Source organism: Desarmillaria tabescens, assembly GCF_030435595.1.
Source record: "Desarmillaria tabescens strain CCBAS 213 chromosome Unknown EV420scaffold_15, whole genome shotgun sequence".
Lineage (NCBI taxonomy): Eukaryota > Fungi > Basidiomycota > Agaricomycetes > Agaricales > Physalacriaceae > Desarmillaria > Desarmillaria tabescens.
In genome coordinates this window covers 38,714-66,552 of record NW_026848314.1, presented here as the reverse complement: position 1 = coordinate 66,552, position 27,839 = coordinate 38,714, and the positions used below count along the sequence as shown (strand labels likewise).

Sequence of the window (27,839 nt, the reverse complement as noted above, 5' to 3'; positions counted from 1 at the left end):
TCCGGCTATAGGCTATAAATTATGAGATCGAGAGACATCATTCTCTAATACTAGACCCAATATCAGTGAAACAAGGATGAGGGCGCTCATCTAGCATCAAAATCGGAGTGTATACGTCAATGGAAACAACGCACGCGCTTGATTTGTCGCTTCAGATAAAATCTTCTCAGATTCATGGGAGTGATGGATACTATTCCCCGCGCCAGGGAAGGAAGCCTGAGATAAATCTTTCTCGAGACTGATGAGGCTGTGTGGTGCGGCGGCGGCGAGTGTTGAAGACGAAAAGGGCTGTCCCGACGAAAAGCCGTCCATTAGCTGCATAGGCTGACCAACTCGGAGCAATAAAGTTGAAAAGCACGAGCTCCAACATATCTTCGCTAGAGTGAAACACACAATAAACGAAGATTTATCCCCGGGCCTGCAACGGCCCGCGCTACTCCAAAAATTTCAAGGACAGGAACGTAGATGGTATCTCGAATCTCGGAGGAATTTGAGAACGCCCCTTACACGTAGTAGCGGAATGAGGGAGGGAATTGATGTACAATGAAATGATGGATGCGGAGTGGGAACGTGAGGAGAGCCATTCACGTGTCGAGGTAGAAAATAAAGTCAACGGTGAGCGCCGGCATCTATGAGGTGCCTTGGGATTTGGAAGAGTATCCCGGGCCCGGAAAGTTTCTCTGACGTGTTGAAGGAAAGGATCATGAAAAAAGGGCCATAGGATCATGAGCTGGAGAGAGATGTCATTTCCGACCCATATCATGAGAGAAAAAGAGAAAGCGTCATAATTCTCTGGGCGCTAGGGTAAAAAAGCTGATCTGGAATGAATTCCCTGCGAGTACAAGGAGAAGGAGAACTAGTCGTGGCGGTCCTTTGGGATCGAGACCCTCCCTGAGAGCACCCGATGAAACAAAAGCAGGAAAAGGTCCCCGCGTAATTATTAGACGATGGTACTCGTCCGCCATCAAGCGGCGGGGATACGCACTCGTAGATCTTCATCGCCTCATGGAAGAAAAAATAAATCTTTCAAGACTTACTAGAATCTATTCATTGAATTGGTCACTATGGTGGAGAAAACTCATACCGTCGGTACTGGGGTACCGGAAGGTTCAACATTCAATGACCAAACAGTGCTGCGTACGTCGTCACCGGGAATCAGATAACCATCTTGTACGCACGACGACCCAGTAACCAAAGGAGTGAGCGTAGTGGATTGCCGTTCGCCGTACAAGAAAAGAAACACCGAGTCAGAACATAAGCCGTAGACAACCGAGGAGAAATGAATTTCTATCCTGCGCGAAAGAACTTGTCATGCGCTCTGAAACGGCAGAAAGGAAAGAATAAGCTGGGGCATCACCTGAAGGGCAGCCGCTTAGACACGTAGCGGAGGGCCAGTTCCCAAAATGAAAGTGTGTCGTCTTCAAGATAAGTATTGTCGCTATAACATATGCACCTGTTCCCATGTGGATGAAGGGGAGGAAAAGATACACAAAAGAAAAGAACCAAGATCTATCCCCGCAACGATAGGTATGCATTGAATCTCGGGCGAGAAACGAAGCCACGATTCTGAGGATTTGAGAGCGCCTTTTACGTGTAGCGGAATGAGAGATCTTTTCGTCCGAAATCGATTTAGTACCTCGGGCAGGATGGATGCCTGAGTTCAGTGAGACCATTCCGAGTCACTACCCACCCAGCAAGCGTTGACGCCGAAAATAAAGTTGGCAGGACCGTACGCCAGTTGTCAAAAACACGCCGACAGTGCCAAAAATATTAATGAGATGCCTTGGAATTTAGAAGAGTAGCGGGAGAAGGGGAAGGAGGATAGTTGCAGGTGGTCCTTTGGGATCGAGAGTCACGCCAGTCCTAGGCTCTGGAGGTGCCCAACAAATAGGGAGGCAGTGAGGTGGAAGGGGTAAGTTCCCTCAGAACTAGCTGTAATGGAAGAACTAGGACCAGATAATGGCACCCATCCACCACCAAGTATCAAACCCCGGAGTTTACACGTCAAAGGCCACCAGTGGAAATACTGTCCCTCGCAACCTTCATTTAGATCTTTGTACTCTCCCAGAAGAGAAATAAATATTTCGAGACTTACACACCAACCAGAATGAAACAAGGATCAATGAAACCTCACAGTCTTCGAGATGGGAAGCGCCATTTTTGCCATGTGAGCGAAAAGAAAGGAAACAAAGATCTATCCCTGCAACTCGGGTGGTACTACGTTATCTCGAATCTCTGATGAAGTGAAGCTGCGACGAGGGGAGATCCTCACATGTAGCGGAGTGTACGAGGATCAGATGAATTATTTCGGGCACATATGATATGCCCGAGTCAGACGTCGGAGATCCCAGTGATTCTGGATCTTCAAGTTACCTCGATACTGGGGCCTTTGAGAACAAAGCACTGCCAGTGGTCCTAGTTTTTCTTAAAAAAAACCTTCAGAATTTCTGCACGAATCGAGAAAATCATGGTAAGTGGCGGATAAGTTCAGATTTGTCCAATGGCTCGGAAACAAGAAACGGGTTGGAAGAAGACCAGAAGACAGCGCTCATTCATCATCAAATCTGGAAGTGCACGCATCGAGGGCTTGAGGTGCAATGATGGAGAAATCTCAGCGGACTAGACTAGTCACCGAGGAGACAAAACCGATAGCCTCAGATCTCGAGTCTCGCGTCAGCCAACGATGATTTCGAGGACCATCATCCTTCCATAGTTTTGAGCATAATTTCAAGGAGGAGAGAAGTTTGAGAGTGTCCTTTACGCATAACGGGGATCAGAATGAAGAGTGCAAAAGACCAGAATGGCACGCATCAAGGTCCAGAAATAAGAAAGGACAGAGGGGAAGTGTGCCAGTTTTATTCGAGTACAGTATACGCGTCCAAGGCCAAACGCACGTCTCTCATAACCTTGGATTAATTGGATCTGCGAGCCCGCCACTCCCCAAAGGAGAAAATCAAAAATTTTCGGGACCATAAGAGAAGAAGTATTGGAGGTGGGAGAAATTTCATAGCACCGGCAGAAGATCAACTTGGGCACATCTGAAAGCGGCATCTTGCACGGAATGATACGAGGGTCCCGGTCAGTTCTCGAAATGAAACGCACCGTCTCCAAGGTAACCTTTGCTATAAGCAGCATTTGAAAAGAAGATGAAGAAGGAGATCTAACCCTGTAACGAGCGCGAAGACGTGTTAGATGGTTCGAATCTCGAGCCACAAAGAGGGACACGTTATGAGGATCAGATGAATTGCTTCGGGCATGTACATACCTGAGTGAGACAAAATTCAGCGCCAGTTGACGAAAACAGAGAAGCGTCAGGAAATCACCTTCCAATTCCACCAGGGACAACATAGTTTCACTACTTTTGACACTGCGGATTCGATGAGGACTCGAATCTCGAATGAGAAACGAAGCCACGGTTCCGAGGATTTGAGAGTGCTTTTTACACGTAGCGGAACGAGAGATTTACCTCGGGCCTGCCCGAGTGAGACGCGACGTCGAAAATAAAGGTTAGCGGGCCCCTCCGCGTATTGTCGAAAACACGCCGACATGCCCAAAAATTTAATGAGCTGCCCTTGGAATTTAGATGAGCAGCAGTCGAAGGAAAAGGAGAACTAATTGCGGTGGTCCTATTCTCTGACGCCCTGCGCGTCTGATGAAACTTCGTCGCCGGGATGTTTTGGATTTGAGCACCAGATGGACGACACGCTAGTCCAAATAACCTCAGACATGACCAACCGGGAGATACTGACGGTATAAATTAGACTCCTTATAACCCAAACCCTACTTCTACTCCTTATAACCCGCCTCACAAATGCCCTAACCTTATCCAAATCCTTCCCCTCCCCATCCTCCCTCTCAACACTGCCACTAACATCCACAGCCCACGGGCGGACCTGCTCGACTGCAGCACCCACATTCCCCGGGTTGATCCCTCCAGCGAGGATAACCGGGAGCGGGAGCTGACTCGCGAATTCCCTGTCCAGTGTCCATCACTTTTGCCAGTCCCACCGTCCTGAAGGCTATCTAGGAGTATAAAGTAGTGGTACCCCCCCGCGGGTGATGCCCTCTTTGGAGTGGAAGGTTTTGATGACGGGGATCTGGGTTGCCCATTCGACTGGGCTCGGAGCCGTGGAGCTGTACGATATCCAGCTGGCACGCATGGAGTATCTCACCCAGGGATTGGTTTTGGAAGATGCGGACGACGAGGGGGAAGGAGGTGAGGCGGGCAGCGTGGGAGGTGAACCCCAGTCAAAAGTCTGCGGACACGAGTCGATTACCACATATATCAGTCGATAAATCTATGGGTACCTGTCAGCAGCTAAGAATGGCCCATTCTATATTTACTTCATAGGCAGTAATGGACAGTCTGTAGATAGCCATATATTGATATCGATGAATATCTATACATGCCTAGATATCTACATAACCCTGCATACATTCCCGCTTGACCGGCTGCCCTGTCGCTTCCTGCGTCCCGTTCTAAGTCTGTGCCGTTAATTGATTCTAGTATCAGATGGTACTCAGTGCAAAGCTAAATGAGGGACTACACATGGCATATCTTCTTCAGTGCTTTCACCTTGGCTTGCTGTGAGAGTCGTAGTAGGTGTCAAATACATCGGCCTTGCAGGTGCATGAACATTCCTAGTAAAATCCATGAGCTAGGCAGGGAGACTTTCATGGAAGGGGAAGATGTGAAGACATCATGGTCTTGGAGTATGTATAGCACCAGTACAGATGGTTCTCAGCATGCCAAGCTGTAAAAAGCGTCAGACGGCAACAAGGCGAAGGTTACTGGCCACCTGGCATACCTTTGCCCAGGACAAAGACAACACCCACTACGCTCATCACTGTCTCTTCCAAGCAGAAAAACCTGGCCTATATGTGGTCTTGTGGGTACCCTTCCGACGTTTGCAGGTTTTCAGCCATGTAATACGAGGCTGGTATCAGTGAATATGGCCAAAGCAGCAGCCTACAAGGAATCAACGAGACTGAGCGACATCATCCAGAAGTAATGGCAGGGGAGTAGCCAGTGGTCGCGACTAACAAGGTATTGGATGGCGGCAGTCACGACTGGTAAGAGGGAGAGGGACATTCGGGATTAGCTGACGCCTTGCTATTCGGATTACTGTGCTATGCCACCTGGGAGTACGTCTGCGGGCTGTGTACTACCTCTCAACGATTTCAACACAGGTGCCCGGGAAATTTTCCAAGTGCACTTGTAAACAATTTTTTGCCAAGTTGGATCAAGGTTATGAGTCTGGGTTAAGCAAGTTCATTACTCCACAGATCTCTCTACATACCCACAGGTGTCTATGAATCAACTCGTACCTGTGGATGTCAACCTAGGCCTACAGACTTTTGACTGGGGGTGAACCACGGAGCGTTGTCTAGCGATGAATCACCATCGCTTTGCAAAAAGAAAGATCTCTCCCACCAGCAATCAATGATTCTCGCCACTCCCATATGACGTCAAATATCCCCCCACCCCAGGCCTGTCTTTTCCGGAAAACACATCCAGAGCCCTGTCCTGCCATTGCCCTATTCCACGAGAAGGGAAAAAAAACGTTGCATATCATTTTTTGTTGCCATTACTGCCGGGGTGTTTCTGCCACACTTTTCGATGGCAAGGTTACATTCATATTGGTGTACCGGTAAACAGCACAGCGAATGAGGGAAAGGAGTCAAAATGCATTCTTTAGGTCATGTTTTTCAACGGAATAGAAAAGCAAACAGGTAAATGAAAACATTTCCGAGTCACTTGCAAAACGATCGGTATTCGTCTCCTCCCCTACGAAAATCCATCAGCCATAACCAATAAATGACCCATCCGGACTTACCTCTCTCTACACACCCATCTTCGAGAGCTCCCCCTTCGCCCTCTCAGTAAGATTCTCCCTCTTCCTCGTCTTCCTTACCCCCTCATTATCCGCCCTCGAAACCCTCTTCACGTCCATCGTCCCCAGTGGCTGAATCCACCAACGCAACATCCGTAGTCAGATAATCCTCACTCATAATCTCCACCTCACACTCCTTCCTCATAATCGAGTACCCCCCAGGGGACCCGGCATTCCACTCCTCATTCCACTGCATCCAGCACAAAGAACATCGTACTCCTAAACCGATACTTCTTCTGATAGAACGTCAGCGTCGACTTTAAAGGGACGCTCAGCGTGATCGTCTTGGTCTGAGTTTCCAGTCGTCTCGTACGTCGTGAACGTCTTGGTCTGGTTATCCATACTCATCGACAGGCCCTTGAACACGGCTCCGATCCCAGACGGAGTTAGTCACCTCGGTGCCTTTGGTGACTTCGAGCTCAGGTCGTAAGTTGGAGGGGATACGTTTGCGTCGCGATGGTGTTGTTCTCCCAAGACATCCTCGACACCCAGGTGGTGTCGACGAGGTAAGTGTCGATGGAGGCAGTAGAACATCTCGTCGGCCTGATAATAGAAGATGGTAGATCGACCGCACTTGACCAGGGCGTCGCCAGCCACTGGGCTCGTACACCACATACTTGGATGACCTTTCTCTCTAGTAGACAATCATTCGGCGCCGTGGAACACAACGACATAACAAACTGGACCGACCATGATGGATGAATGAAGAAACGGGTTGGTCAAAAGATAATTCAGAAAATGGCTGGCTGGCTGAGAGAGAAGCTCCAATGGTTGGATGGTTGTGGCTTTGCGCTCAGCTTTGAAAGGTCGGTCTCACCGAGACCGAAACACCCAGAGCACATCAAACGGAAGTAACAAGATCGAAGACACGTCTATTAGTGTAAGGTACGGTGGTGGAGGGACGGAAGGTAATGGAGGAAAGTCGTGGTACGGAAGCCAAAGGTAAGGTAAGGTAAATGGTGCCGCGGGGGTATATCTAGGTCTGGAATGAAAAGATCTTATCGAGGATCAGTTCCCGGTTCCCGAAATCGATGTACAGTATTGGGAATGATGCATTGTACCGCCCGAGTACTATGAGGGTCAGAGAAGGCACGCGAGAGACGTTCCCAGCACATCAGCGGATCCGAGATCGATGAAGTCAATGGGCCCCTTCGAAAACAAAAACAGGAGAAAGGACCAGTCACGACGAGGATTCCCGGGATGGCTAGAGACATTTCTTCCTCGACACTAAGTACCCTCAGAAAAAAGGGAAATATATGAACTGAGGGAGGGTCATCACCTAGGGCTCGTCCTGGTATCGGGCGAATTATGAGAGAGAGCGTCATAATTCTATCGGTACAAGTAGGGCAAAAAAGCTGATCAGTGGTGAATTTCCTGCAAAGGAGCTGGCCCTTGGGGATCAAGACTCTGGAGAATGATAGTATGTAGACAAGAAAAGGTCGATTGCTAACTCTACAACGAGGGTTTGGAATCATATATGCGCAAAGACGGTTCCAATCCAGTACTGAATTCCTTGCGAGAAAGAAAACTAGTTGCTGTGATGAAGTTTGGAATCGAGACCCATGTTACTAGGCGCCCGATGAAATAAGGGTGTGGTTAAGCAGGGGCAGGTCCGATCTGCAGAACCAGCTGTAATGGAAAACCACACGATGAGACTGAGCCGAGGATATATACATCGAAGGGTCCATGTCCCTCGCGACCGCCCTACAAAAGGAAGAAGCACCAAGTCAGCACTGAGTAGTTACCAAGCGAGTATAAAGAAGCTATGAGGGCACATCGAATAGGTAACTCTTACACATGTAGCAGAGGATCCCGAGTTCTCAAAAAACGAAATGGCGCATTGAATAAATGAAGCCAGTTTTGATAGCTATGGCAAAGAAACGAGGACCCTGACTGAGTTCCCGAAACAAAACGCACCAAACCAAGATATTTTCCCATGCGGATGCAAAGATAGACGAAAGATCAATCCTACGAGCGCGAGGGTAGTATCTCGAATCTTGAGCCACAAAGAGGGATACGTATGAGGATCCGAAGGATGAACTACTTCCCGCCCGAGTGAGACAGAAATTCAAACTGGCAGGCTGAAATGGAGAAAGAGTGGCATAATTCTCTTGGTAAGTGCCGGGGCAGAAAAGCCCAGCTGATCAACTAAGGAAAAGGAGAGCCTATAGTTGTGGTAGTCCTTTGAGATCGGGCTAAGTTCAGCTATAATGGAAGACTAGGACCAGACAGTGGCACTCATCCACCAAGTACTCTGTAGTTTACACGTCGAAGGCTACCAGTAGAAACACATCCATTCGGCATTCATTTAGCCCCGCAGAAGAAGAATGAATTTTTCGAGACTCTTGCACATGCAACGGAATGAAACAAGGACCAATGAAGCGCATTGTCTCGGACTCGGATATAGTAAGCACCATCGAGTGAAAAGAGAGTCACAAGAAAAGAGCGAAGATCTATCCTTGCAGCGAGCACGAGGGTAAAAGCGACGAAGAGCGACACGTGGGGATCAGTAGTACTCGACAATGAACTCTGTCCGGATGAAATGAACATTCACTGTCATGAATATCGGCGTGCCCGTGTCGAGGAATCCACGCTCAACAGTAGGTGTCTTGGAATTTAGAAAAGAAACGAACGGTCCAGATGAAGGATATTTTAGAATTGAGCACCAGATAGATGGACGACACGCTAGCCCAAATAACTTCAGAGCGGGAGATACCGACGGTATAAATTAGACCCTTGATCCAAACACTCTACTCTGCCTTGGCATGTCGTATAAACGCCCTAACCTTATCCAAATCCTTGCCCTCCCCATTCTCCCTCTCAACACCCCCACTAACATCCACAACTCACGGGCGGACCTGCTCAATCGCAGCACCCACATTCCCCGGATTGAGCCCCCCAGCGAGGATAACCGGGAGCGGGAGCTTGCTTTCACCACCACCACCCACAACGACGCGTCTCGCGAATTCCCAGTCCACCACTTTGCCGCTCCCACCGCTCACCCCGCTCCCGTCGTCACGAAGGCTGTCTAGGAGTATAAAGTGGTGGTACCCCCCTGCGGGTGATGCCTTCTTCGGAGTGGAAGGCTTTGATGACGGGGATGGGGATCTTTCTTACTATGGCTCGTACACATGACATTGAACAGATAATTTCGCACACTGGCCAAAAACAACGTACAATTCAACGCATTCTTTTGGACTACCAGAAAAGAGGAACAGTTATGCGGCAGCACCTCAGGAAGGAGTTACGAGGCGTAAAGAGAGTGCTAACAGTAGCAGATATAAATGTAAATTTAAGTTTCGAGCCCAGTGAAGTGCGGTATTGTGCAGGAGAAGCTGCTAACTGTCCAAATGAAATTTTGGAAAAAGGTTGAGTGCCACCCTGAACATTACAAGCTAGAATACGTAAATCAACTGAAATGATGCTGGGGCCATCTACCTGGATATGAAACCATGCCTTACATACAGAAACGAAGGCCACAAAAAAATTATTCAGGGAGCTACAGCTTGCAGAACCTCGGAGAGGGTGGTCAAAATGCGGTTGAGAATATGACATTGCGGAGACAAAAAAAGTATGGGGCATTCTACTAGAGGAAAATCGGATTTGAATGATGCTACTTTCAAAGGAATCGATTAAGAAATTAGTGAGATATGGCTCGTCGAAGATTGAGACGAAATCGCAGGCTATTTGTTTGGTTAGAGCCTCACCGCCAACTTTTCTCGAAAGGGCAATAACTTACTGATGAAAAACGAGACTTCAAAATATTGTGACATTTCCTTCGATCTTCTAATGGTGAAAACGAGTTCAGAAAAAGAAGCTGAAAGATAAGATCATTTCCATACTCTTTTAAGGTAAAGAAAACAACCTGAAAAATGGAACAGAAAAGACTGTTTCTCGCCTTTTTCCGTCCTAAAAAGGAACTAGCCCCATGATGATGATCAAATAATCAAGGAAGGAAGCCATGACGTAACTCTTTTTCCAGCTGACACCATCTTCCGCTCTCGCTTTATCTATAATCGACTACACCATGGCCAGTTCGCCAAACATAGATAGTAGTGCTGCAGCAGGTGCTGTTGACAAGAAGGGTAAAAAGAAGGCCACTGGTCACATGGAGGTGGAAAGGGGGGATACGGTAGCAGCGACCCAATTGCATGTCACAGCACTGCTCGACCAGTTTGACACTCCTCAACGCAAAACCATCGCTGGAAACCAACTATCCCTTGAGGATAATAGGGCGGAACTTCGTAATTCCGGAACTCGGTCTCGAAATGGCCAAGCATGCCGTTGGACCCATGCCAATCGAGGACTTCATGAAGTTCATACCTGAATGCCTTCAACGCCCTGATACAACGATGCCGGATAGTCGTAAAGCATTTAGCAAAGTTCCAAAGCACGGGGACGTCGGCTTTAAGAATGAACGCTCACTCTATGATCCAATTGTACGTATCGTCTGCTTTTTCGCTTTCTATGTCTAGTGATCATTGCACTATACAGAATGAGGCGTTTAACACCAAACGGAAAACAACACACGGAATGATGACCCGTTGTCCAGGCGTTACCTTTTACAACACTTCTGACCAGCCGGGACCTGGCAAATATTCAACCAAGGTTGACAGTAGCGGATACGCTCAAGCACATCTTGAGTTTGTAAAAAATGCAGGATCCTCAGCTATCGTATCGAATCCAGGTTTCTGGCAGCTTTTCTGGGAGGGAAAAATGACCGATTTTGCTGGCGAGAGCGGTGTTTTATTTGAACACATTACCGACGAGAGGAAGAAGCAACGCGTTATCGCTGATTTTGGTCAGACTGCATTCTATGCTGTACAAATGTTGGCGAACCAGTTCCGCGATTTTGCTTTTTCAATCTCGATGACTGACGAAACTGCACGACTACTACGATGGGACCGCTCTGGTGTGATCTTCTCTGAGGCTATTCATTATCGCAGGAATCCCGAACCCCTGTGTCGGTTCCTTTGGCGTTTTGGGAACGCCAATCCATCGCAGCGTGGTGCAGACATGACTGTGCACCAATGCATCACGGAAGCTGAGGAGGTGCTCTTTCGAGATACTGTGAAGGTGCATGTCAAGTTGCAGCTTGGGTTAACTGACGAGAAAGAGGCTGGCAAAAGCGCTAGAAAAGCATTACGAACCTGGTCAGGTCTGCATAGTCGAGGTATTCAAACATCGGGAGGACCAGTCGCTTTCATCAGTCGTCGAAATCTCGAAGTCAGGAGCAGGAGCAAGCTCGCGCAGAGACTCGCAAATTCCTGGTGTCTCGACCAGTAACCTCACCATGCTCACTGGCCTCGCAGTTCTACTCGCTGGGTACTGGGCTGTCGATCTACAGACCAAAACCATTGTCTTCTTGAAAGACTGTTGGCGTGCCAAGGTCGAAGCGGTAGATATGGAAGGTTTGATGCTCCAGAATCTTCGAGCAAGCGGTGTGGATGTAGGGGTGCCTGACGGTTGTTTGCCATGGTGATGTCTTAGTCTATGTCGAGAGCCATGCCGAGACGGCAGGTAGGTGACTCCATTGATGCAGTTTGTTAACCTTTTCTCACCATAGTTTTAGTCACGTTAACATCGAAGCATACCAAAGATAGTTGGAATAAAGGTTCAAAGAGCATTAGGGTCCGAACCCATTATAGAATGGTTACTGCTGAGGTGGGCTACGCGCTGCAGGAGACCTTCGCTGGGACGCGGGAGCTTATCAGTGGCTGCCAGGATGTGTTCCATGGTCTGTTACCATTTATCTTCTCATTCTTCTCTATAATGAACTTCATTCAGTTCTATACAAAGCAATAACACTTGCAGACATTATGCATCGAGATATCTCATCGACTAATATCATTCTCGTTGCTGATGAGATGCACAACTTTGGAAACCGAGTCGCCTATGTAATCGACTGGGAATTTGCTTTAGCAGCTAATCGACAAGGAAAACATCGGGACTGGTGGAGAACGGTGCGAAAAAAAGTTTGTGCTGTATGGTATAGCAACTCATCATGTAACAAATACAGGGCACAGTTGCTTTCATGTGTATAAATGCTCTACCAAGTACTATTGATGAAGAGGGCCATTACACCCATTTCTTCGGTTATGACGTGGAGTCACTCGTCTATGTGGCTCTGTATTGTGGATTATACCGCCTACCATGGAAAAGCTATTCGGAGAAACGTCACCAGTTCTTTCTGCAAAACCTCTTTAATTATGACAGAGGCTGTGCTTTCAAGTGGCAACTTGTGACACGGAAGAAAGATGACTTGTGGGCTGTTTTTGAAGGACCGGAGTTCTGCAAGTGGTTCAAGGCGGCTTTGAACCTTATTTCTATGTGGTACCCTACCCCTGAGTCGCTTCCTTCTCCTCAAGCTATCCTTACTGAATTTTCGAAAACCGTTGAAGTGAACCCGGCGTCTTTGGATGAACGTGATGCTGTTTCTCGCAAAATGCCTGTTCGGGGTCTCCCAATAGGAGCTGTTAACTGTGCTACACAATCCTCCTCACCCAAAACTCCAGACACTTCGAAAGAACCATTGCGCAGATTACGCAGCCATGTGGTTGACTCGTCACCACCTGAAGGAGCACCGAGGCGTGGGATGATTCTGAGAGGGCGAGGCCAGCCGCGCGGCTCCCCTTCCAATGCTGTTGGCAGAAACACCCGCAGGAGAAAGCAGCCAGGCGATGAAATAGGAGATGGGATGGACGGAGAGCATCACAAGAAAAGAAAGAAAAGTAGAAAGTAGGACAGATATGAAGATTACCATTGTGTCATTTAAATCTCTAGTGGAATGAATGAAGAGGGGAATCCCTCCTCACATGTAGCGGGATGTACGGGCATATGTCCGACTCTGAGACCTTTCCAGAAATGATTCCAGATCTTCAAGTTTGATTTCGACACCGGGGCCTTTTGCAGAAAAAGGCACTGGCAAAAAAGACACTTGTGATTTTCTGTCGGTCAGAGGAGAATCAAGAAAATCACGGTAGGTGGCACGATCAAGGAACGGGGTTAGAAGAAGACCAGAAAACGGCGTTCAAGTTCATCCATCCATCATCGAACCTGGGAGTGGTACGCTTGAGGTGCAGAGGAACTAGATGATGGGTGGACTAGACTCGTCACCGAAGAGAGAAAACCTATAGCAGAAACGAGCCATCGTCCCTCTAGAGTCCACAGTTTCAATAATTTCAGCGAGGAGAGAATATCCTCTACACGTAGCGGAATGAAACAATGGATGAAAAGGGTTCACCACCCTGCACATCGAGGTCCAAAATAAGAAAAGGCGGAGGGGAAGTGTGTGAATTTTATCGAGTGCAGTATACGCGTCCAAGGCTGGCAAACGCACGTCTCTCATAACCTTGGATTAACTGGATCTGCGAGCCCGCCACCAAAATTAAAAATTTTCGGGACCATGAGAGAAGAAGTATTGGAGGTAGGAGAAATCTCATAGAAGATCGGAAAGGGAGAAGGACACGGTCCCTTGCACACGCAACAGAGGATCAGTTCTTGAAATGAAACGCACCGTCTCCAAGGTGATCTTTGCATTTGAAAAGAAGATGAAGACGAGGAAGATCTAACTCTGTAACAAGCGCGGGGACGTTCGAATCTCGAGCCACGAAGAGGGACAACTACTTCGAGCATATACATACCCGAAGGAAAGTGCCAGTAGAGAAGCGTCAGGAAATTATCTTCCGATTCTACCAGGGACAACAGAGTTTCACTACTTTTGACACTGCGGATTTTCGATGAATCGAAAGCCACGGTTCTGAGGATTTGAAAGCACTTTTTACACGTAGCGGAATGAGAGATCTAAATCGATTTACCTCGGGCCTGCCCGAGTGAGACGCGACGTCTTAGCGGGCCCCTCCGCGTATTGTCGAATACACGCTGACGTGCCCAAAATGTTGATGAGATGCCTTAGGATTTACAAGAGCAGCAGTCGAAGGAAAAGAACTCAAAGTTGCGGTGGTCCTTTAGATTCTCTGATGCCCTGCGCATCTGACGAAACTTGGTCGTCGGGATGTTTTAGAATTGAGCACCAGACAGATGGACGACACGCTATCCCAAATAAAAGATACTGACGGTATAAATTAGACGCTTGATGGCAAACACTCTACTCTGCCTTGGCATGTCGTATAAATGCCCTAACCTTATCCAAATCCTTGCTCTCCCCATCTTCCCTCTCAACACCTCCACTAACATCCACAGCCCACGGGCGGACCTGCTCGATTGCAGCGCCCACATTCCCCGGATTGAGCCCCCCAGCGAGGATAACCGGGAGCGGGACACGGCTCGCGAATTCCCAGTCCACCACTTTGCCGGTCCCACCGCTTACCCCGCCCCCGTCGTCACGGAGGCTGTCTAGGAGTATAAAGTGGTGGTACCCCCCGCGTGTGATGCCCTCTTCGGAGTGGAAGGCTTTGATGACGGGGACGGGGATCTGGGTTGCCCATTCGACGGGCTCGGAACCGTGGAGTTGTACGATATCCAGCTGGCACGCGCTCACAGCATGGAGTATCTCAGCTAGGGGCTGGTTTTGGAAGACGCCGACGACGAGGGGGAAGGAGGTGAGGCGGGCAGCGTGGGATGTGAACCACGGGGCGTTGTCTAGGGATGAAAGAGGAGGAGGAGGAGGCGGGCGAGAGAACCTCAGTGCACGGATTGACGCGCAGATCTCCCTCGCGACATCGAGACTGACGTGTCTCTTGGACGACTCGACAAACATGATGCCAAGCATGTCCGCACCGGCGTCTGCAATAGCGAGCGCCTCGTCCTTTGTGCGAACACCGCATATTTTTACGAGGGGCGGGACTGGATGAGACGGTGTCGAAGGAGGCGGGGGTAACGAGAAGAGCTGACGGATAAACGCGGCGGGATCCTTGGCGCGCATCAGACTCTCACCAATAAGCACCCCGTCCACGCCCTGGCTCGCATACCGGCTCACATCGGCGGCAGTCGCGATCCCGCTCAACGCACAGAGCACCACTCCCTTTCCTTTTGCCATATCGACCAACCTCGTCGTCGTATCCATGTCGACCCGGAAATCATGCAGGTTCCTGTTATTCACCCCGATGACTTTGGCGGGAAGACTCAGAGCGAGTTCCATCTCCCTCGCATTGTTCACCTCGACGAGCGGCTCCATGCCCAGCTCCAGACTGTACGCGTACAGATCACGCAACGCCACCTCGGGTAGGAGACCCACAATCAGCAAAATGGTGTCTGCACCCCAGATACGCGACTCCAACACCTGATACCGACTGAATATAAAGTCCTTGCGCAATATAGCAGGTCTATCAGGCAGAGTCCCCACGCTCATCCGCGCATGCAGCATATCCTGCAAACTCCCAAGGAACCACTTGGGCTCAGTAAGCACCGACACAACATGCGCACCAGCCAACGCGTACGTCAGCGCCTGGCTCGCAGAGGACACACTCGGTGCTATCGGTCCCTTGGACGGAGACGCGCGTTTCACTTCGGCAAACAGCGCAGGACGGGAAGTGAGCCGCGGGAGGAGCGGGATAAGCGGCGGAGCAACATTCAGACTGTACAGCGTCTCCAAATCCGCCAGAGTCGTCCCCGGCGTGGATTGTGCCTGCGTGACGTCCGCCAGACGCTGGTGGTAGATCTTTTCTAGCACCGACGGGATTTTCTTCCCCCCTCCCCCTTTGACCTCGAACGGCGGCAGCGTCGAGTCCAGCACCCGACTCTCTGGGTTCTCCTCCCAGGTCCCACCGCGTAGAGCGAGAAAGTTGCGCATGAGGGCGTCCCCGCCTTCGCTGAGAATGCTTTCCGGGTGGTACTGGACGGCTTCGATCGTGTATTGACGGTGCCGCACGCCCATGATCACACCAGAGTCGTCCGTGGTGGCGGTGATAGCCAGTTCCGCAGGCAAAGTGGTATGTGCGGCGCTGAGGGAGTGGTACCGCGTTGATTTGATCCCCTGTGCGATCCCTTTGAAGCATCCTCGCTCGTCGTGCAGGATCCGGGATACTTTACCGTGCATGATCTCCCCAGCGTAACTATAGCTAAATTAGAAGGAATCCAATAAGATAGATAGATATCCCACGCACGCAATCTCCCCGCCAAACAAATCCACCAAACACTCCAACCCCATACACACCCCAAACACCGGCACCCTCCCCTTGAAAAACTCAATCGCAGCACGCGAGATTCCAGAATCCGTCTTGGGGTGCCCGGGACCGGGGGAGATGATCAGCGAGTTGAGCTTGAGCTCGGGGAACACCTCGGGGGAGATGGCGTCGTTTCGTATCACAGTCACGTCTGCGCCGAGGAGGCATAGTTGTTGGTAGAGGTTCCAGGTGAAGGAGTCAAAGTTGTCGATGAGGAGGACGTCGAGGGGGCGGGAGAGGGCAGGTGGGAGGGTAGGAGACGAGGATGACATTGCCAGCAAAGGGCTCAGTACCACCGAGATTTAAAGGAGTCAGAAATTTGGATTAGTCAGCTGGGTGCGCGCTAATCTTTAAACTTGCCATAATAGGCGAGATCATCATCTTTGCGTACTCACGATTCCACTCAGCCCGGGTGTATCATCTACCCAGTTCCCGCTGAAACGTCTCACATATTCTCCCACCAGCCAGCTTTTGGGCGTCACTCGGTAACTCACAGCGCGATCTATCCCTTCCCGCAGGCTCTGCTTCGCGTTAAATATCCCATTTTGGCACGCGTACAGCCCGGAGATCTCCAAGATCTTTTTATTCACCGTCTTTAGGTACTCTGGTCTCGCGGCGCTTATTTTCCGACCTCTTCCATGCCCTCTCCATAGCGAAAAGTAAAGACTTGCACACAAAACAAGTCCGAGTCCTATTCGTCATGAAGATAGCGTACGCATAAACCAAGGCTCCAACAACACCTACTGCTCGAGCTCGGACTCAGGCACGGGAGGGGTAGAATTCCCGTTATGCACGCTTTCGAGCCTCCGTACGCGCCAGTCATTCAAACCTACACATGGGCTCTGCACTCGTATCCTCTCAACACGGGAAGGGAACGGAGCACGTTCACTTTGCCTCTAATGTGCTATTTCGAGTCGTCGCCTTCTCATCCGAAAACTCGTCCTATATTCCTCGACGAGCCATACTACTTACATCCCCAGGCCGTCCCGTCTCTTATCCGCGCTGAACATTGAACTCTCCCCCTCCCATCCCCTATATGCTCGCTCGAGAGTCGGAGGCGCTTAGAAGGAAAAGAACATATACTTTTCTGGCGCGATCCCTTGACTTCGCGTTTCTGCCCCGCTTTTTTGATAGCATTCGGTTACTACTTGGAGGTTTTACTCAGAGTACACGCCCAAAATAAAGACGACTCGGAGCAAGTCTTCTACACATGGCCCGGGGTGAGAGAAATAGGTCCGAGTCCTGTTCGTCAGGCTCAAACTATGAGGATCGTGTACGCGTGAACTAACACCCACCTGCCCGAACTCGGACTAGGGAATGGAAAGGATGCTTTGAAGTTTCCGTGCCGCCATGGCGAACACACGCAAATACCCTCTGTGCGAGTGTGCGAGTTGTACGGTAATGCCAAATACATGACATTTGAAATCAGAGCCGGCCCTGAATTGACCGATTAGGACAAACCCCGACTCCAGTGAACCACCATCTTCGAAAGTTAAAAGTCGCTTCATTCGACTATCACTACGTAAACACAAACAGAAATGGCGGAGGTTCATGCTCTCGTTCCCCTCAAGGTCAACTCACAACTCTTTCTGCCAGTTCCTGGATCCTCAGCTCCGTCTTTTGACATCCCTCAACCTCACACCGCGAGGGAGACGCAATGTTAAGACCTTATTGCGGACAAACGATTACATTATCGATGAGCAATCAACAGAGGCCTTGTTATTCTTGAACTGGATCTCTCGATGCTTCGTCCGTGACGGTGACTCTGACTGTGATAAGGTGTCAGTCGCCGCCTCTCTTACAATGGGATCCTATACGCTCTACACTGCAACGAGCCGTGGCGTGCCCGACCAGACAGATCATGAATATTCTGAACAATTCCTTGCTCTTCTTCGTGAGATCTTTGACGCTCAGAATCACACACCCGGACAGCAGGTGGACATATTCCAGGAAACGAGAAAAGTCATGGACTGCATCCTCGATCGGGTTTGGAAGCGGTTCCTCAAGAAAATCGCCATGCTGAGAGAAAGGTTCCTCGCGAACAGAGGGTTTGAAGAGTTGGATAGCCTTGTTCGTGCCTGGGTGTCCTGGCGTGCAACGAGGAAGAGGGGCAGAGAGAGGTCCGCAGACATTACCGCCCTCTCTCCCCATTACACGGACGGGGATAACCACACAATGTTCAGAAAACTCTTCGAGGTTATTCTCGACGAAGACTATGCTACGCAAAGCCGATTAGAATACTTTATACGCATCACCAGCCTATCCCGCGCGCTCTTCACATCAAGCTTCTTCCGAGACGGGTGCTATCGCGATTTCCCCGAAGCAGAGGCGTCCTACTTCTTTCGTCAGACGGCCCGTCGTCTTTGGAGGGTACAGTTCTACTACTCTGGGGCATTGTATTTTGCTGGTCCCTGGATGAAGTATTGTCGGTCTGCCTTCAGTGAAACGCGTTACGGTAGCTCGTTCTGCAGCACCATATGGGTGGGAAGGATGATGCCAAAGACAGTTACCATCCCAACTAGCCTATGCGAGACCCTCGCCTCTATTCTCCACTGTCAGTCAGTTAAGTTTTCAGATGATGAGCTCGATATGTGGTTTAGAAGAAGTATGGTGCTTGTGGACTCTGCTTGGAAGGAGGGAAAACCTCGGATTCTTCGTCCGCATCCAGAGATCCAGATCATGAATTTCCTACACGAGTCTGATATATCGGTGATTGGGAACACTATTAGATCGAGTAAGCAGATGTGTGAGGTCTGTAACCTCTACACCAAGGTTTACGAGGAGATTTCGAGCCTGAGCCATGTGGTCAGTTTCGTGTTCACTCCCCGTTGTGTCCCAGCCACGAAAGTTACTATCGACAACGACTGGATGCTACCAGCTCCTTCAGAAAATGCGTCCTTCCAGAATGTGGTGAATGCAGTTGTAGATCGGGTCATCGACGAATATTCAAGTGAAGCTGAGGCTCTCTTTGCTGTGAAATTCTTTAATCAAGTTCATCCAGAGATCAGAAAGGAACCTTGGTGTTATCTTGAAAGTTTATCGCAGGATTACTAGCAGGCACACTTTCTTCACGGGATGTACTAAACGAAGCGAAAGGGTCGCCCAAAAACAAAGACTTGCACACATACGGGTGAGGAAAACAGGTCCTAGTCCGGCTTGAACTATGAGGATCGCGTACGCGTAAATCAAGGCTCTTACTGAGTCGAACAACACCCACTCAGACTTGGAGGGGTAGATTTCCCGCTTCCACCCACCTGTACGTCGATGAACTGCTCGGTCTTGATGCCGTCTATTGCTCTCTTCAAGCCTCCGATCATCCAAGCTATACCCAGACTCTAGAATGGCATTCCTTCAACACGAGAAAGGGACGACGTGTATCATCTTGCTCTACAATCACTTTCAAGTCCACTTTGCAAGGATCCACGTCTCTTTGCCCAGAAATGTAAAGTTGTAGTCTTATCATTGGACTGGAAACTTGACGACGATGCTCTATTCCTCGACGGCAATATATATCTCGTCTTCTTCCTGGAGACACATCATCCGCGCTGAACAACCTCGGCTTCAAAGCAAATGCATAGGGAAAATCGGTAAAACATCCTACAATGCTCGGAAAAGTAACTACACTATCAATTTGGTTAAAACATTCGTAATTTTGTATTTGCAGTAAAAATTAGTATACAGAGAAAGACATAACTGTACGTCAACGTTATTTAGGATCTTCTTTTCATTTTTTTTTGGTGTTTCTGTGGAAGCATAAGTGACTCTGGCACGCAGGCCTGAATTCGTAACAAACGAAAAAGGAAAAGATAGCAAGCAGAAACAGGCAATTGGAACGTCTTTGTTTGAAAGGCATAATCATCGCTCGACATAGCACTGCAAAATATATCAGCCACGATAAGGGATGACTCGAACAACTTGTTACAATACCTCACTCTTCTCGGACCCATTTGTATACCCTTTCGTTCCATTCTGAAGCCATCTCATATTGTCACAACTTCAGGAACCCCAACCTAAAATACCGCAGCTCCTGAAAACCACGTGAAAGTCATCCAATGTCTGAGTACCGGAGGAGACTATCCTGATCGTGTGCCCTCAGTACGAGATGGTGACCGTGTTGCCATTGGGTCCTGCAGCAAGTAGCGGTGGTAAGTCCGTGACCAATGCCCCAATCAGTTCGATTCCGGAGATGGAAGATGGTTGAGCCAAAGGCCAAGCACGTAACAGGAATGCCTGACCTGGCACTGCTCAATGTTTCCGATGTGGAACCCGCCACAAAAATGAATGTTTACGATATAGAACCCCATATAAAACTCAACGCTTGGGATTGAAGAACCGGCACGAGAACAAAGAAAGCACCTAAGTATCCCTCTGTTTGTTTTCAATTGCTAAACTTTAATAGGCAGGTACAGTGAGTGACTGGGGGAAAGGAAGATGGTGAAAGATGGACAAGATATCTCAGTCAGACGTACTGCAAATGAAACGTAAGTAGGGCGGACCAAGGAACCAACTTCCAAGGCAGGAGAGAACCAGGATGACAGCGCGGTGGTACCAAGCAACTCTGGGCACCTATAATTCAACCATGTTTGTAGGGTACATGAAAAATGTCAAGTCCCTTGTTTGAGCATCAAGTTCATGATCCAGAGCCCTTAGAAATGTCCCGTGTTCCTCATGTCCCGCCAGGTGATTTATCATTCACAGCGGAGGCCGAGTCTTTTTAGATCGTAAAAAAAGAAACCTTAAAAGGTTTTGTTTTAGCGAGGCCTTTGTCAGTTCTGAAAAGGTCGTCTGAAAAACGGTACGAAAAACTTTTCCCCCTATAGAATAATGGAATGGAGATAATTTTTCGTTTTACATCACTCAAAACGAGGGCTAAAAACTGATGCTGAAATCAAACCTTTTCATATTGGCGGCAAAAAAACATACAGAGGAAAAATAACATGGTAGGTAAAAGTTATTTGGGCTGTTTATTTCTGAGAAAAACGATCTGTACAAGGTAAATGATTCCAACGTGCAAAAACTGAAAGCATATGAAGGCCTGAAAGCGTAACAAGGGACAGAGACACATAAAAAGACAATCAAACAGGATATTGAAAGATGTTCACTGGGCAGGAATATTCGCAGGCTCGGCGTCAAGCTGCAAATATATCAGCCATGATTGTGAATAAAATATCCGGATTACCTTCAAACCCATCTTAACAAGTACGTCCTTCACCATCTCAGGGAGATCCTTAGGGTCCTGCTTCTCCCTGCCATCCTCGACATCAGCCCTCACAACTGATGGCACGTCCATTGTACCGGCTGTGGAACGACTCAATGTCGCCCCAACAATCAGATAGTCCTCGCTCATAATCTCCACTTCACGCTCATCCTTTAGGACATCACTTCCGTCCGGAGATCCAACATTGTACTCCTGGCCCGACGTATCCAAGACGAAGAACATTGAGTCTCTGAACCGATATTTCTTCTGATAGAACGTCAACGTCGAATTTGCAGGGACAGTCAACGAAGTCGTTTTCGTGACACTCTCCGTCGTCTCGGAGTCAGAGAATATCCATGGTGATCGACAAGCCCTGGTAGAAAGCCGCAATTCCAACAGATTTCGGAACATCAGCGGCTTCGGCTTCTTTGGGGCCCGTCACATAGTCGAGGGTGTAGGTTTGCTCTGTGTCGGTGGTATTCTCCCAGGACATCTTATAGATCCAAGTGGTATCGATAAGATAAGAGTCATTGCAGGCGTAGAAGGTCGTCTGGTCGGCGGGATGCTCATAAATAGTGATCCAACCAGACTTGACCAGAGCGTCACCGCTGGTGACCTTGTAAACGACATAATCGGCGAACTTTTGGCTCTAGAGGATCATTTCAACGCTTTTTAAAACGATATGAGGTAATGAAACACCGACCATGATGATGAATGAAAAATGGCTTGGTTGAAAGAGATGAGAAGAATGGGCGACTGACTGAGAGAAGCTCCAACAGTTGGGTGGTTGTATCCTTGCTCCTCAGCTTGTCGCTTTTATACGTCTCATACATTCATCCTGTCAGGACGACTGTATAGGCAGACTCGGTTGCAGTATATGGCTGAAATATGCATAGATCCCTACAACTCAGGAAGCATCGGCATTTTTCAAACGCCCTTTCTATTAGTGGTGTCACTGAGGAAGTAGAACTGCGGTCTGATACACAAGGCTTACCAGCGGTCAACCTGCCTTCTCTCTTCGCTTCTTGGTCCTCCCGACTCATATTTTGTAGCCTTAGTAGTTCTCAGTACGTTGCATCCCAGATATCTGGTCTATCTTCCAATGCCACTCACTTTATCAGTTGTGCATCTCGACAAATGAGAACAAAGATACGTTCTTTGACTGCCGTCTTCACATTCAGTTTCGTGTGGGTTCTGGGGCGCAAACATTGGGCTATCATGAGTTATGTATCGCAAATGTTGACTTACCAGATCAGGCACCCTCGTTATGTGTCCCAAACTTTGGCTTCAAGCTGAAATGCATGTTCCGTCCTGGCCAATATCGAACGTAACGTCGTCGTACGGATCCAAGTCCGGACAAAAATGGGTCATTGGTACCGGACTGGCCACCATCATTTGCCACAAGACACAGTGGCAATACAGTCTCCGTCACGCAGTTAGGACAGTCTCCCTAGAACTCAGACGTTGAACAGCTTTTGCCGGATTTTCAGGAGTAGCGGTATTCAAAATTGGGCTCGTGAAGTCGTGACGGCATGCGGTGGCTCCGGTGACAACAAACAGCGGGACCGAGAGGGAGGATATACAAACGATGAACGAGACATAAGAACAGGCCCGGGTAGCTCACTACTCATCCCTTGACAGTGAGAAGGAATCAGGCGGTGGCGTAGAATAAGAACGAACGGAGAGTTCGTGTGATTTGTAATAGATGATGGGCGTATTCAATGGGGAATTCAAGGACGAAACACTTCCTGTAGAATACGAGAAGCTCGTTTGAATGGCTGTCCAGGCAAAGACCAGAACCCTTGCACCAGCCACTAGGTGCTATGATTAGTCGACTTTACGCATCGCCTTTTCAGCAGCAGAGCAACCAAGAAGTTGTTTGACATACTTCGTTCTTCCCGCCCTATGACACCTTCGTTTATACTGCGGTGGACGAATCACCTGAACATGCAATCCGTTAGGTTTCCTCCGCACAGGCACAGTAGATTAATGCGCAGCATATCCGAGCATAATTGAGGTTGAGGAAAGTTAATGGAATAGTTATTGTCACCGAGGTCGTGGCATGAGGTAAATTCGACCAGAGAATCGTGTCAAGGACCAATTATTTGGACTCTGCTTCATCGTAGATATCTCAACTTTGTACGAGGACGGCAACCAGCTCAGGCTTTCGGCTGTTACCTGTCAGTATCGAACAAAATCGAAGTAGATATGGGTGCTGACCTCAATGCGAATAATCGCAATTTAATACAATAATGAAGCAAGTCTAAGGCATTTGATCCACACGCGCCGTGAAAAAGTACCGAAGTTTACCGCTAAACGTCGGTACTTGTTCGAAGTGATCATGGACCGTAAGTGTTCGCCACCAATTGTTTCGCTACGTGCTTATACGTCTTTTCCACATAGTTGGCCCCACCCTGTAATCCGTTTTGTTGCCGCCACAAAGGAAGGCAAGGGTCAATTATACACTGAAGACAATGCTCCGGATTACTGCCTCCAATGAGAAGTGACAGAGCGCGAATTCTTTGGGGATACCAAGATGGGGTTCAATAGAGTATCGAATGCAGGTGCACGTCGAGGTGCTGTTGAGCTTTACTGTTTCGCCATGATCAATAATAGTCTTGGATCACCTAAACCAGAGGGCAATTTGAGGAACGTCAGAGGTGATATCACGGTGCGATGAAAAATGGCCCGCCTACAGTGGAATACCTCCTGTATGATCCAGCCTCGGTGTGGTTTTTTCAAATGTGGGGAGAAAGAACTGCCATTTGCTCTGGAAGGAGTGTTCAGAGTACCACCGCCAGCTCTTTCTGCGACGCGTATTTGGCTGCGAGTATGGTAGACCGTTCAAATGGCTGCACGTAACGGATGGACCCAAGGTCTTTGGACGAGGAGCTGAAGAGCGACTATGCAATGGCTTGCTCATTGACATCGCTGTTGTGCGAGACATACATCTTCGCGGCGTCGTCCAAACTGGCATGCGGACAGCCACTCCGGCGGGTGCCTGACAGACTCGATCGTCACACTCGTGACAGTGACCAAAAAAACCTTATGCAAGTCTTCCATCCTCTCCGGTGTCGCGTCCTCGCGCGTCCACTCATTCTCAGTCGCTCGCTAACTACACAACCGAAACCAAAACCGCCCATAACAGAGCTCATTAAAGCCGATATCGCCGATGCCCAAACGCGCGGAATCCTCCAACCTCCACCCGCTGGCTCAGGCCCGCTGAAAACCCTCGTACACACCTCGATGGAGCTCCTCAAGTTCTACTTTCGCGGTGGGAGGGAGATATTCCGGCGGCAGAGGAGTCTAGTAGATACCCCATCGACGCGAAGGGAATGGCGGATGCTGAGGACGCAAAAGAAAGACGTGTTGAAGGTGGTGCCGTTCCTAATTACAGCGGTGTTCCTGGAGGAGCTGATCCCAGTGATGGTGCTATATGCGCCTGCGATGCTGCCGTCAACGTGTATCCTCCCTGGGCAGTTGAGACGAATCCGGGACAAGAAGGTGCAGAAGGCCCGGGAAGCGCTCCCGATGCTCCGGGCGGCGCATGAGTACCTAGAAGCCTTCAAGGAGGGCCCGTTCCCGTTTAGAAAAGAAGATATCAATGAAGAGGTGGATATGGACTTGTTAGTGGAGGAAGCTAAGACGCGCGCCCGGTTCTGGACGGATGGGGACCGGCGGCGAGCCGTGTACAGTCTGTACGGACTCTCCCGCGTTGGCATACAGCTCTGGCCCTGGATTCGCATCGGCTGGCATATGGATTTCTTGGGGAGCGACGACGCCTGGCTGACAAAGGAAGGTGTACAGGCACTCTCTGACGACGAAGTCAGAGAAGCCGTTGTCGAGCGTGGCCTTGGCTTCGTGCAGGAGGCTGAAGCTAGGAAGTTGTTGCAATGGTGGCTGCGTGAAGTCGGTGACAGCGATAGAAATTCCAGGCTGAGGGCATCCGTAGCCTTCGCTGCGCTATACAAATAGTAGACGAATAATGTCTATACAATGGTAATCCTACGTGTTTTCATCTTGTTTCTATTTCACCGTGGAACTAATCACCTCTCAGAATCCTCGTCCATTTGAACATATCGGACAGGCATCTTGCGAGACACCGTTTACGTTCTTCCAAAGTTACCGTGTCCACTGGAACAGTGTCACAGAACTTTTCCTAGATACTTCTGAACACTCCCCCACATACGCAACAGTGACACCATAGAACATCCTGGCAGCCTTTGAGAAGTTCCCGCGTCCCAGTAAATGTCTCCTGCAGCACATACCCAGTGACGAACCTGTAACGGACACAGCCCATAATGTGGGATGTCTCCAGAGCAGTATTCCAAAGAGACCTTGAGTACCTTGACGTCCGGGCTGGTACAAGAATGAGACAATTTCTCAAGATTTATCACCTCGTGCCCCGACGTCACCGTGGCAAATGACAGTCGGCATTCCTGACTCCACACCGCTTGCTCGAAGATACTGCCAGAGCATCAGACCTTCTATACTCCCCTCTTCGATATGAAGTCGCCATGAGTCTTTCAGGAAGGCAACCTTTTGGTTTTCAGATGCACAGCCCGGTACCCGCGAGTAGGGCGCGAGGCTAGGGAGCACGGTGAAAATACAAGCCAAGACACCAAGAATTCTCGAGAGTCCAGTACTCAATATCGTCTCAGGGAAGACGACCCAGAGCAGTCCTATCGGAGCAGTCGTGCGCTGTATTCCACCGTCGAGATGAAAGAGCGTGGTTCCTATGCTGGTTCGCGGACATTTGGATAGCGATTGCACTCTTCTTCCTCGTCGTCGCCAACTTCCTGGAAAAAGGCGAGTCTCGATGGCAGTTCTCTCACCTGCTCGTTACCGCGTCTCTGGTCCATTTATTCGATTCTTTTGTTTTACATTCGCAAGTCGCAACTGCTGCGAGCACCAAGAATCTATATCTTCTGTTTCCTCACAAACATGTTAACTCCGTAGGATTGTTGTTGACAAACAACACAGTGCTGGAAATACGACTACCCTTTTCGACGGTTACTTCATAGCAACAATTCCTTCTCCTCGCTTTTCGGAAAACCACAACAAGGTTGGATCCTACAGGGAGAATTCCGCTATAGGCGCGCGCTTTTTCATTCCCACTATGATGCCGTGTCGCTAATGTTCCTTACCCTTTTGTTGGTGGTGATCCAAGGTTATGGCGGCAAACCGGTAAAGCTCCAGAGCACTTCGACGTGAATTATATTCAATACTACGCCAACCCCATCTTGGTATCTCCGCAGGAATTCGCGCACTTTTGCCTATCATTGAGCAATTAGACAGTAATCTGGAAACATGGTCATCAATATATAATTGGACCATGCCTCCTGTCATAGCAGCAACAAACGGGCTACAGGGTGGGGCCGACTATTTGGAAAAAGACGTACAAGCACGAAGCGAGAGGAAACAATTGGTAGCGAACGGTTACGATCCACAAACACCTCGAACGAGTATCGAAGGTTAATGCTCAATTTTGGTACTTATTCGAGGCGTTTGTGGATCGGTCAAACCCCATGGACTTGGTTCAATGTTGGATTGGACTATGGTTATTCATGATAAGGCTGGCACTTGTTGCTACTTTTCTATTGCTCGACACTGACGGGTGACAGTCAAAAGCTAGGGATAGGTGTCATACTCGTACTCAGTCAGGATATGTACGACGAAGCGGGATCCCAGCACCATTTTCTGGTCGAAGTTACCTCATATCATGACCTCGGCGACAATAACTATTCCACTAACGTTTCCCAAGCTCAACTATACTCGGACGCGCTGTGCATTAGTCTTATGTCTGCACCTGTGTGGAGAAGACCTATTGGATTGCATGTTCAAGTGATTCGTATCACCACGGTATCAATGGAGGTGTCTTAGGGCGGGAAGAACGAAGTATGTCGAGCAACTTCTTGATTGCTCTGCTGCTGGTAAGTGCTCAGCCAATTAAAGAGGTGATGCATAATCGCGTTTTGGGCGCCAGACGCGAGGGTATCAGAGCACTCAAATGGCCTGTGCAGGAGTTCTGGTCTAGAACCCTTGCCTAGACGGACATCAAAACATTCAAACAAGCCTCCCGTGCTCTACAGATGTGTTTCTTCCTTGAATTTCCCATTAAATTATTATGAATATGCCCATCATCTATTACAGACCACACGGAATCGGGTATTCTTATTCTACGCCACCCCGTTTCCTTCTCACCGTCAAACGACGAGCATTGAGCCACCCGGCCTTGTTGTTCTTGTGTTCGCTCTTCTCAATTATGTTTGTATACCTACCCTTTCCCTCGGTTCCGATGTTTGTTGTTGCCGGAGCCATCTCATTGCCGTCACGACTTCACGAGTCCAGTCCTCAATACCGTTGCTCCTGAACATCAGGCGGAAGTATGCAGCATCCGGGTGCTAAAGGAGAGCGTGTCCTAATCGTGCACCCTTATGCAACGGCGACTGTGTTACCACTGGGTTTTGCAACGAGTCATGTGGTCAGTCCGCTACCAATGACCCATTTTTATCCGGACTTGGACCCGTACGAGGTTACGTTCGATATTGGCCAGGATGGAGAACTCGTTAGAGCTCGAAGACAAGGTTTAGGACACGTAACAGGAGTACCTGATCTGGTAAG

At 49.1% G+C, this 27,839-nt stretch overlaps 5 protein-coding genes across 5 annotated transcripts; 2 read left to right on the top strand and 3 right to left on the bottom strand.

The window, feature by feature from the left end:
• Positions 1 to 5,922: 5,922 nt before the first annotated feature.
• Positions 5,923 to 6,242, bottom strand: EV420DRAFT_1642076 (uncharacterized protein; the record flags this gene model as incomplete). Its single annotated transcript, XM_060477312.1, has 2 exons — positions 5,923 to 6,084; positions 6,141 to 6,242. 2 exons carry the CDS (start codon positions 6,240 to 6,242, stop codon positions 5,923 to 5,925), a joined length of 264 nt encoding a protein of 87 aa, XP_060331306.1.
• Positions 6,243 to 10,162: 3,920 nt separating this feature from the next.
• Positions 10,163 to 12,636, top strand: EV420DRAFT_1642074 (uncharacterized protein; the record flags this gene model as incomplete). The annotated part of the gene is made up of 7 exons (XM_060477311.1): positions 10,163 to 10,333; positions 10,389 to 10,964; positions 11,011 to 11,335; positions 11,385 to 11,414; positions 11,467 to 11,631; positions 11,682 to 11,857; positions 11,914 to 12,636. The coding sequence occupies 7 exons, from the start codon at positions 10,163 to 10,165 to the stop codon at positions 12,634 to 12,636; spliced, it is 2,166 nt and encodes a 721-aa protein (XP_060331305.1).
• A 1,365-nt stretch (positions 12,637 to 14,001) lies between these two features.
• EV420DRAFT_1269296 (anthranilate synthase) lies at positions 14,002 to 16,290 on the bottom strand (the record flags this gene model as incomplete). The annotated part of the gene is made up of 2 exons (XM_060467493.1): positions 14,002 to 15,907; positions 15,959 to 16,290. The coding sequence occupies 2 exons, from the start codon at positions 16,288 to 16,290 to the stop codon at positions 14,002 to 14,004; spliced, it is 2,238 nt and encodes a 745-aa protein (XP_060331304.1).
• Positions 16,291 to 21,116: 4,826 nt separating this feature from the next.
• EV420DRAFT_1479116 (uncharacterized protein) lies at positions 21,117 to 21,921 on the bottom strand (the record flags this gene model as incomplete). Its single annotated transcript, XM_060469545.1, has 4 exons — positions 21,117 to 21,152; positions 21,198 to 21,551; positions 21,625 to 21,864; positions 21,919 to 21,921. The coding sequence occupies 4 exons, from the start codon at positions 21,919 to 21,921 to the stop codon at positions 21,117 to 21,119; spliced, it is 633 nt and encodes a 210-aa protein (XP_060331303.1).
• Positions 21,922 to 24,255: 2,334 nt separating this feature from the next.
• Positions 24,256 to 25,225, top strand: EV420DRAFT_1538155 (uncharacterized protein). Its single transcript, XM_060472991.1, has one exon. It carries the CDS (start codon positions 24,264 to 24,266, stop codon positions 25,188 to 25,190), a length of 927 nt encoding a protein of 308 aa, XP_060331302.1. The 5' UTR covers positions 24,256 to 24,263; the 3' UTR covers positions 25,191 to 25,225.
• Positions 25,226 to 27,839: the final 2,614 nt, after the last annotated feature.

What these genes read in the sequence shown, in the direction of transcription:
- EV420DRAFT_1538155 (XM_060472991.1), top strand. Translation starts at nt 24,264, where the DNA reads ATGCAAGTCTTCCATCCTCTCCGGTGTCGCGTCCTCGCGCGTCCACTC.